Source organism: Python bivittatus, unplaced genomic scaffold (assembly GCF_059951505.1).
Source record: "Python bivittatus isolate LINGU-HERP-01145 unplaced genomic scaffold, Pbiv_v1 ctg000410_np1212, whole genome shotgun sequence".
Classification (NCBI taxonomy): Eukaryota; Metazoa; Chordata; class Lepidosauria; order Squamata; family Pythonidae; genus Python; species Python bivittatus.
This window is the reverse complement of record NW_028277067.1, coordinates 15511943-15521978: the sequence shown is the minus strand read 5'-3', so window position 1 is coordinate 15521978 and position 10036 is coordinate 15511943. Positions and strand designations below refer to the sequence as shown.

Genomic DNA, 10036 nt, shown 5'->3' with positions numbered 1-10036 from the left:
GATCTGAGTGATTAATCGATGTGGCATTTTTTCCTATATACAAAGGATTATAATAATAAGTTTAGTGTGTGGTAGATAAGTGAGTGCAAAAGTGAATATCTAAGAAAAAGTTTACCTTGATAATAACATCCCATGTGTGGTTATCCAGCTTCTCTCAACTAGCTCCTCAATGCTTCTTCACTGAGTTTTACAGAAGAAAAGGCTTTCTTTACCCAAAAGGGAAAATCGAAAAGGATCCAAGATGGTGATAGAGTGACAGCTCTGTAAGGAGCTCTTGAATTTTTACTCATTTTAGTGCTTTTATTTAGTTTTAGTCAAATAGTTTTAAGTAATTAGATTGATATCCTAGAGTGCTGTACAGTATAGAACTTCAAACAGTAATCAAGGATCCAAAATTATAAAGCAGGAACAGAAATAATTTGAAAAGAAAGATTAAAAGGAGGGACAAACTGGGGATTCAGCCGAGAGGAAAGCCCAAACAAATCAAGGCTGCGATGACCTTTGGGCAACCAAAGACAAAGGACTTGCTCCAGCTTAAGGACGTTGCATGTAAGTCTCCTTTTCCTTCTCCTTCTCCCCTTGTAACCTCTGTTAACAATTCTTATTCCTCTTCGGACCGAGAAGTGGACGATTGCCGTTACTCTGAAAATGAGCTCTACTAAGAGATAGAGGGGAAGATGGTGTTTATACCAGGAAGAATTTAAATGGAGACCTGGATCTGGTTGCTAAGAATTGCCTGTTAACAGCCCAGTCATCGTTATGTTTGATCAGCTTCTGGATGCTAATAAAAAAGCGATAAATTAAAGATTTTAATGGAAAACTATATTCCCAAATCAATGAAGGAAACATTGTCTATTGTCATCAGCAGTAGCTGCTGGGCTCACAGATACAGAGTTGTCAGTACCAGATCAGAGTTTGCTGAATATTGACTCCTATGATAAAGCAGATCAACCACTTAGGGAAAGGAAAGCTGAACTTTATAATAACTATGTATACATGGGAAGTATTGACAACATTGTTCCAGCCCCACAAACAAACTGACTGTCTGAATCTTTATCCTCTATCCAATCATCCTACCCAGAACATTTTGTTTCAGAGAGATTTATACAAATTGTAACTTGGAACATAGCTGGCTGGAAAGAGTCTGTTAACAGTGATTTGGTGGGATTCCTTTCTGGATTCAAGATAATAGTAGCCTTACAAGAAACCTGGTTAGCAGGAGAGGATGAACAATACAACTCCCTGGTTTTCAATGTTGGTGTACCCCTGCCCCAAAATTAAAGAATAAAGGGTGAGCCTCTGGGGGCTTATGCATTCTTCCATATTAATGGAAGAATCCTCCTCCGCCATTTTGCCTGGCTCAGCAGATAATGACACGGTTGAAATTAAGCTGGCTGTGGATTGTTTAGGTCTAGTGGCCATCCCAATAGCTCCTTAAAAACAAAATAATATGTAATGAAAGGTTTTATTTACCAAATGATCAAAGTCTTTATCCACACAGAAGTTTGAAACACTTGAATCAGGAGAGAGGTGAGAGATGTGCCCTTCCAAAAACATACATGCCAGCTGGCAGATGCTCCAAAGGATATCGGGGGGGGGTTTCTCACTCCCTACGTGAATAGAGCCTTGCACTCAGCTGTTATACCACTACCATCCTCTGCCCCCCCCCCCCCATCCTCTATTCTTGACATATATAATACTGTAAAGAACAGTTTTCCCCGCATGGAATCTCACCCAGCCACAAGTTGGAACATGTCAAAATGGGCTGGAAAACTACCTTCTCCTTTTCTTAATTTTCCTGGGGCTTGTGATACCTTCTCCTTTCCTTAATGGTCCTGAAGGGTTTATGATCCAAAACTCTTCATCTCACAATTCTTTTTATACTTATCTTACAGAATCTTTCATTCATTCCTTGGCATCTTGCTGTGGAGAGTTTGGTCTGAAAACTCAGCTTATAATACAGTACTTACAATCAGGGAATAGAAGAATCAGTATGTTTCTATCTTGGTAGATGAATAGCTGGAAAGATCAATTCTGCATCCTCAATATCTTTTCACAAAGTAGCCTAGCAATAGTGGAAACTGATGATATTCATGCACAATTTTGTAACCTAGTCTTCAGGTGTGAATTTTTCTTCTGGTCTGACAGCTTCTTTGAGCCCTGTCTTGTTCTAATGGTGCTACACCTTTAGTTACTGGACTCTGACATTTGATGCTTCCAAGAGAAGAATATACTCATCTTTTTTAAAGTTTGCAATCTAAAACAATTGATTCTCAATCTACTTAAAAACAAAGACAGTTTTGAAGGAAATACATTTTAAACAATGTTATATTCTATAACTTTTGTTCTAGATCTTGAAAGGAAAATATTCATCCACAAATGACTTCAAATTTCACAGAAGTGACAATGATAGTCTAAGGAACTTGATAGCTTGCAAAATCTCTCATTGGGGACAGTAAAACCATGAAAGCCTATTGTGTGAAATCTGAGTTTATTTATTTAGTGAATTGTTCTATTAAATATAGAGACTGCCTGTCTCCAGATGACTCTGGGTGGGTTAAAATTAAATTAAATTGATTCTTAAAAATAAGAAAGGAGTTTATTTATTTATTTAATTATTTACAGTTGTTCAGAAAACCTAGTATGTAATGAAAAACCTACCAACAGGGGCTCAACACTTACCCTAACCCTAGGAGAACAGCCAGGTCATCAAAGCCCTTCAGAATGTCATCAGGATGGTTAGACTTTTCCAACTTCTTCAAGAGTAGAACATTGTTTTTTTCTTATGACCTAAATTGACCATGTCTTTCTTCAAATGGACAGGTGCCACCAGTTTCTGTATGTAACCAAAACTGCCTTCCTGGTTCCAGCAAAAAGAAGAAGGAAGGGGCCAAATTCTGCTGCTATGATTGTTCCCCATGTCCTCCAGGCAAAGTTTCACCGCAGAAGGGTAAGAGACACCACAGAGGGCTTTTCTGCACTGCATCCTTAAGCTGCTTGATCCCATGCATAAGCCAATTCTTTGGCCATGGTGACAATTTGGTGTACTGCCAAGACAATGCTTACCATGGAGTCCAATTGGTGCATTGCCCTGGTTCTGTACCCCTCCTGGCTTGCCAGGAAAGCAAGTATTAATCATGCTCCTTTCTGTAGTGGTTCTTTGAGGACATGTAATCAGTCTTTAAATAAACCACGTTCCACTGTGTAACATTTGCTGATCCAAGAATGTTTCCATAGCTCACTTCAATCCATTGTGCACAATCAGATCATCTCAGATGATAAACAAGTTCTTTTATTCATAGCAAGACTAGCAAGCACATACAGCAGGTACTAAAACAGCAGTGAATACCTGCAGAAAGGGTTACTTTCAGTCTAATATAATATAGACATATTAACGGCAGCTGTCTGACAGGCAGCTGCTTACTAGCAACTCTTGTTAAAGGTGTAATACCATTATGTCACACACTGATTCTCCCTTGCACTTGACACTTCCTTATTTGGTGCAGCCATTGGTGGAATAGTGAGGGAGGGGAACCACCATTTTATCTAGATAAAAATGTCCATCCTTTCGCACTTCCTTCATAAAAATAGAATCTTTTCACTAATTCAGTAGCTCAGCTGAGCTCACTTTCTTTTGGCCTTGGTCTCCTTTCCTCCACTTTACTGGTTCACCAGTAGGATTAAAATTAAAAAACAAAACCCACCACAACTCCACCAGTAGAGACCATTTCAGAGCCAAGCAGACCCCCTTCAGCCAAAGACAAAATAGCCGTGGAGCATCACAACCAGTGACTAGAGAGGAAGTGTATTCCCGTCATAGCCCAGAGTAGCCAGTTTGAAACAAAACTTTCCTTGAAATGAAACCCAGCCCTGCTTTTGCTAGAAGACATTACTTTTGATATGTAGTAGGAAAAGAGGGGGTCCTTTCCCAATGGGCTAAAGGCAAGTGCAGGACAATGTTGTGCAGTCCTGCCCTTGGGAAACAGTTAGTAGCCTGTATTTCTGCTGGGGCAACCTGGCTGTGTAGATCATTCCAGAATTTTCCATAGATAGATTAGGCTAGATTCTATGCATTTTTTATACTGGGTAGAGGTCAGCTCCACAGTGTGGCCATTGTGTGATTGATTATAAGTTAGCAAGGATATTTCTCTTATTTCAAATTGGGCACTAGCTACCAGTATGCTAGTGAATCAGCTTAGTCTACCTTGGCTTTACATCTCTCCTTTCTAGACATGGATATGTGCATCACGTGTCCAGAAGATCACTCTCCAAACAAGGATAAATCTCACTGTATTCTGAAGACAATCAACTATCTCTCACTGAAAGAACCTCTGGGGATCAGCTTAGCTTTGTTTGCTCTTTTGTTTTCTCTGCTCACAGCCCTGGTCCTAGTCATCTTCATTAAGCATCAGGACACGCCAATCGTCTGGGCCAACAACCGGGATCTCACCTATGCTCTCCTCTGCTCCCTCCTGTTCTGCTTTCTCTGCTCCTTCCTTTTCCTCAGCCCACCAGGAAAAGTGACCTGTCTCCTCCGACAAGTGGCTTTTGGTTCTGTTTTCACCATCACTGTTTCTTGCATCCTGGCCAAAACCATCACTGTGGTTCTTGCCTTCATGGCCACCAAACCTGGATCCAGAATGAGGAAATGGATGGGGAAGAGACTGGCCAGTTCCATTGTGGTTTATTGTTCTCTTTTCCAAATAGGCCTTTGTGTTTTATGGTTGGGAATCTCACCACCCTTCCCAAATCTGGACATGCATTCCATTTTTGGAGAAATAATACTTGAATGTGATGAAGGATCAGCCACCATGTTTTATTGTGTCTTAGGTTACATGGGCTTTCTAGCCACAGTCAGCTTTGTGGTCGCCTTTTTAGCCCGGAAACTGCCTGACAGTTTTAATGAGGCCAAATTCATCACCTTCAGCATGTTGGTGTTTTGTAGTGTTTGGGTATCCTTCGTTCCAGTCTACTTAAGCACAAAAGGCAAATACACAGTGGCTGTGGAGATCTTCTCCATCTTGGCCTCCAGTGCTGGCTTACTCGGTTCCATCTTTGGCTCCAAATGTTACATTATACTATTGAGACCCAATCTAAACAATAAGGAGCAAATAATAAACAGGAAATGCTGATGAAGTGTCTTAATCATCTTTGTTTCCAATCACTTCATATCAGAATGAAACAATAATTGCTATGACTTGTCATACAAATCTGTTTGTTTTGGTTTTTTGTTATACCTATATATACTTGCTATCTATCTGAGAACTAGTTAGAATAATTTCTATCTCCCATAGAAGATACTGAATTCTTTTTTGGCAATGTGATCTGTACAACAGATTGTATTGGGGTGGGGGTTGTGCCTCTTATCCCATCTGTCCAATCAATTTTTAATTTTTTTGCAGTAACAGGATTATTGACCCTTCAACTGTAAGTGGTGGATATACCTGATGGTCCACATATGTAAGATATATTTCATGGAATTGTAGTTTGTGCCTTTGAAAGTGCTACTCGAGTCCCTCCATCCCTCTATGGAGAAGTTTTTTTTCAGGGTCAGTAAGAATTGAAATGTCAGTCTATTTTTCTTCTGACTGGCCATTCTTGCGCATCTGCTTTTGTTGGGCTCTGATTTCTCCTATGGTCCTTCAGTGCATCCCAATCCCTGTCAAGGGTGGTTTCCAGTCTTAGCATCTACTGGAGGCTGCAGAAAGGGAAGGCGTAGATCTGATCTTGGAGTCCAGCAGAATGGAGATGCTCATCACAAACCTCCACCTTTCTTCAGCCAGGATTGTATGGGGGTGAGGGGAGAGGGCTCCCACTGCATATCAGAGCAAGTGTAGAGCATGTAAAGTGGATGTAGTCTGAATTTACCAATTATTGAGGGAACATGATGAAAGGTCACTGGTTGTTTACCAGCTATACTCCACCTGGCTCATTGGAGAATTTGGTTATACGATACAGGACCACCTGAGAGCAGCATCATACTGAATTGACAGAAAACTCTTCAGAATTTTTTAGCTTCCCCTTTTCTTGTTATGCATGTTTGTGAGGAGGGGGGGAACTGTCCTGTACACAGGTCTGCAAGTTTCTTCAGCAAAGAGGATGGCCTGTACCACAGACTTTGAACAGGTGCTCCTCAGACAATTGTTGTGGAAAAACATGGTGCATGTTTCTGCAGCTGTGGCACTGTGCAAATGCAGTAATCTTGTTATGGGAAAATCCAAAGTCTTCTTTGATACTATCCACAGAGGAGCATCATTCTTGAGTGATCCACAGGACTTTACACAGAAGGACAAAGTCTTCTGTGCATTGCTTTGTGCTTGCCACACGTACCCAAAGCAGGGTCTTTCATAGGAACTATGTCACAGATTCCACAAATTACAGTACAATTAGCTTTGGTACTCTCTCATTGAATCCTGGTGGGGTTCATGCCAATTTCCTCTGCCAGGACTCTGGGATGAACTCATGTCAGAGGTTCTAATGCCATTTGTATGACCACCTTTGAGAAGGGAGCATGTACCACGTTTCATTTCTAGCAGTTAACTTTTCCGCATAAAAAAAAAATTATCCTGTATGACTTTACATGTTGAAGAATGTAGCTAGAAAAGAAAAGAAAAGAAAAGAAAAGAAAAGAAAAGAAAAGAAAAGAAAAGGCATTGTTTTGTATATAAATCCCCAACTAAAACCAGAACTTGTATTGATTGATGAGCATGGTAGATTTGTTGGGGTAGAAGTTAATATGTATGGGACTAAGACATTGATACTGGGAATTTATGTGGCAAATGAGGACAAAATATTGTTTTATAAGCAACTTATGGAGAGATTAAGAGATTTTTCTTATGAAAATTAGTGGAGTTATCTTCCCACAACTGGACAGAACTTCTGAAAAAATATTAAAATCACTCAGGACAAATTACCAAAGTTTTCTTTGATTTGGTGGACAATTTAGGGCTGGTTGATATATGGAGAGTGAAAAATGGCAATTCAAGAGAATACAACTAATTTTCTGAAAGACATAGATCCTTTTCAAGAATAGACATGATTTAGATTTCAGCGAACTTGGGTATTAAGGTTCTTTTTTTAAAATAATATTTTTATTAAAGCTTTACATATATAAAAGCTAATAAGAACTAAAAAAGATATAGAAACAAAAAAGAAAGAGAGAAAAAGAGAAAATAGAGAAAAGAAAGACATATAAAAAGTGACTTCCCCCTCCCTCCAAATGAACATTTGTAGTAACTTAATACCTTTTCTAGTATTACAGGGGGAAAAAAGTTTTCTTCCCATCTCTCATCCCTTAATAATAGTCAAATTATAAAAAATTCATCAATCTTGTACAGCAAAAGCATTAAGACTACCGGTAATAATAACCTATATATTTAACCTTAGGCAAATAAATCCATTATGCATTTTATATTTATAAGTTATATTTCTCTTATAACTTTCTCTAATAAGTAAAACATAAAAGATTCATTCCCATTGGCATAAAAAATACCAATAATAGTAACATATATATCTTAAACTAAATCAAATAGGTCCCTTTTATATTCTAATCTATAACTTTCTCTAACAAATAGGACATAGAAAATTTATTCCCATAAGAAAAAAATCTTTAATCCTCGTCTTATAGTCCTAGTCAAAAGAACAGATTCCAATAATGAGAACCCAAAGTTACAACTTGTACGATTTAACCCTCATCAAATAAGTAAGTGCACTTTGAATTCCTGTTTCTTCTTTTTAAGAGGCTCGATCTTCAGTCAGTTCTTCATATAAAGTCCCACATGATGATCTCAGATTCTTTTCTCTCTGTCTGTTTTCATACTTCCCTTCTCTGGATCCAAAATAAGATAACTCTCAGAGTCACTCTACTAATTTATAATCTGGATGTCCCCTTTAATAGTTAAAAGATCATCTAGCAAAATTTGTAGGTCCAGTGCAGCTTCTTTCTCCATGTCACTCTTATAGTCAAACATTTTTAAGTCCCTTTTCAAATCCACAACATCTTTTTCTGTGTCTTCTATATCTCTTTTATAGTCTGGCAATTTTTTAAAGTCCATTTTAAGATGCCTATTCAAATCATCCTCAGCCCCTGTTTTATCCAACAGGATCTTTTCTTCCTTTGTTAGCTCACTTTGGAAGTGTCAAAAAAGTTTTGAAATAAGTCCTGAACACATTGTTCCCAAGCTGACGTAAATTCTTCTATAGTAAAATAATATTCCTCCATTATGTTAGTAAGTAGCTGCTCTTTTAATTGCTCTCTGGTTCCCTCTAGTTAACCTTCAAAGCCCAGTCTTATCTTTTGTTTCTTTTCAGAGTCAGAATTTTCCCACAGTAAGGTTTCTTACAGTTAATTCCAAAACCATCAGCTGTATTTTTATAAAATTTAAAACAGTCCATAAAAACTATTCTTTCAGATCCATCTGGCCCCTTAACTGTTCACAGTCAACATTCTAAACTCCCTTTTGCTGTTTCAAAAATTAATTTTTTTCTTTTAAATCTTTAAACTTACTTGAATCCTCTTTCTTCAAGAATAGAAGGAAATTCTCCAGGTGTACAGAAATTTGCCCTTCAGAAGGTTTATAATTTACAAATAAATTGATAATAAGTAGTTTCTGTTGTCAATTAAAAGAGGAAGTGTGTGTGAATCTAGTGTCCTTTTGAAGGCTCTGAACCATGTCTTGGGCTCGATGTTTCCCACAACTCCTAGAGCACTCAGCCTGTTGGAGATCACAGGATTTGCGATCTTGTCACAGGAAGCCTCTGTAAGGAGTACTTGTGGGTGATCCAGTCATCTCCTTTGTCTCCTATTTTGGAATATTTGGAGCAACATAATATAAAGCAAGTCACATTGATCTTCTTAGATGGAGAGAATACCTCTGGCAATTTGAACTGAGCTTTCTTGTTCAAGGTTTTGGAAGATATGACTTTTGGAGAGAACTTTATAAAATGGGTAAGATTGGTTTACATTTCACAGAAAGCACAAATAATTGTTAATGGAGATCTAACAAAACCCTGGGAGATACAAAAAGAAACAAGGCAGGGATGCCCACTGTCTCCTCTCTTGTTTGTTTTGGTTCTTGAAATACTGAATAGAGATGTAAGACTAGATGAGAGGGTTATGGGAGTAAAGATTAAAAATCAACTCATAAGCTAAGGACTTTTGCAGATGACTTGATGCTGGTTCTGGAGATCCTTTAAAGGGAATTGAAATATTAATGGGCAAATGAAAAGAATTTGGTGCATTAGCAGGCTTCAAGATTAATAAATAGAAGAGGAAGATGTTAACAAAAAAGATGAAAATAGAAGATGAAACCAAATTGATGAATAAAATGGGTTTTAAGATTGAGAAGAAGATAAAATATCTGGGTATCACTATGACAAATATGAATTGTATGTTATTTCAAAATAACTACATTAAGGTGTGGAATGAAGTTAAAAAAGATGTTAAGATGGGAGAAACTACAACTGTCATTGCTGGGGAGAGTTTCTGTGATAAAAATGAATGTCTTGCCTAGAATGATGTTTTTGTTTCAGACAATACCTGTTTTGACAACTGATGCACCATTCAAACAGTGGCAGAAGGATATATCTAACTTTGTGTGGCAGGGGTGTTACAAGATGCAAAGAAAAGAGGAAGCTTGGGTCTACCTGATTTGAAACTGTATTTTGTATCTTACTGTTTGATTTAGATGAAAGAGTGGGTGTTGCTGAGAAATAGAAGGCTTTTGGAGTTAGATGGGCATGACCTGAGATTTGGGTGGTCTGGATATTTGTGGTACGATAAAGTCAAGGTTAATGTGGATTTTAAAAATCATCATGTTAGATGTGCCATATTGAGAATATGGAACAGATACAAACCCAGGTTGTGCCCAAAAACACCTTTGTGGCTCTCAGCACAAGAAGCATTTTATAGAGAGGAAAAAATAGGCAAACACAAAAGGCCAACTTACTGTGAGATACTAGAATTTTGTCAAGGAGAATGTAAAATAAAATCAAGAGAAGAACTGGTGGCAGAGGGATATAGCTGTCAATGGTTCTC

The 10036-nt window shown here is 38.1% G+C and overlaps 1 protein-coding gene across 1 annotated transcript; it reads left to right on the top strand.

Moving 5' to 3' along the window:
* The first annotated feature begins 4230 nt into the window (after positions 1–4230).
* On the top strand, positions 4231–5132 carry LOC148215466 (vomeronasal type-2 receptor 26-like). The gene has a single exon (XM_088143289.1). The coding sequence runs from the start codon at positions 4233–4235 to the stop codon at positions 5130–5132; it is 900 nt and encodes a 299-aa protein (XP_087999415.1). The 5' UTR covers positions 4231–4232.
* Positions 5133–10036: the final 4904 nt, after the last annotated feature.

What these genes read in the sequence shown, in the direction of transcription:
- LOC148215466 (XM_088143289.1), top strand. Translation starts at nt 4,233, where the DNA reads ATGGATATGTGCATCACGTGTCCAGAAGATCACTCTCCAAACAAGGAT.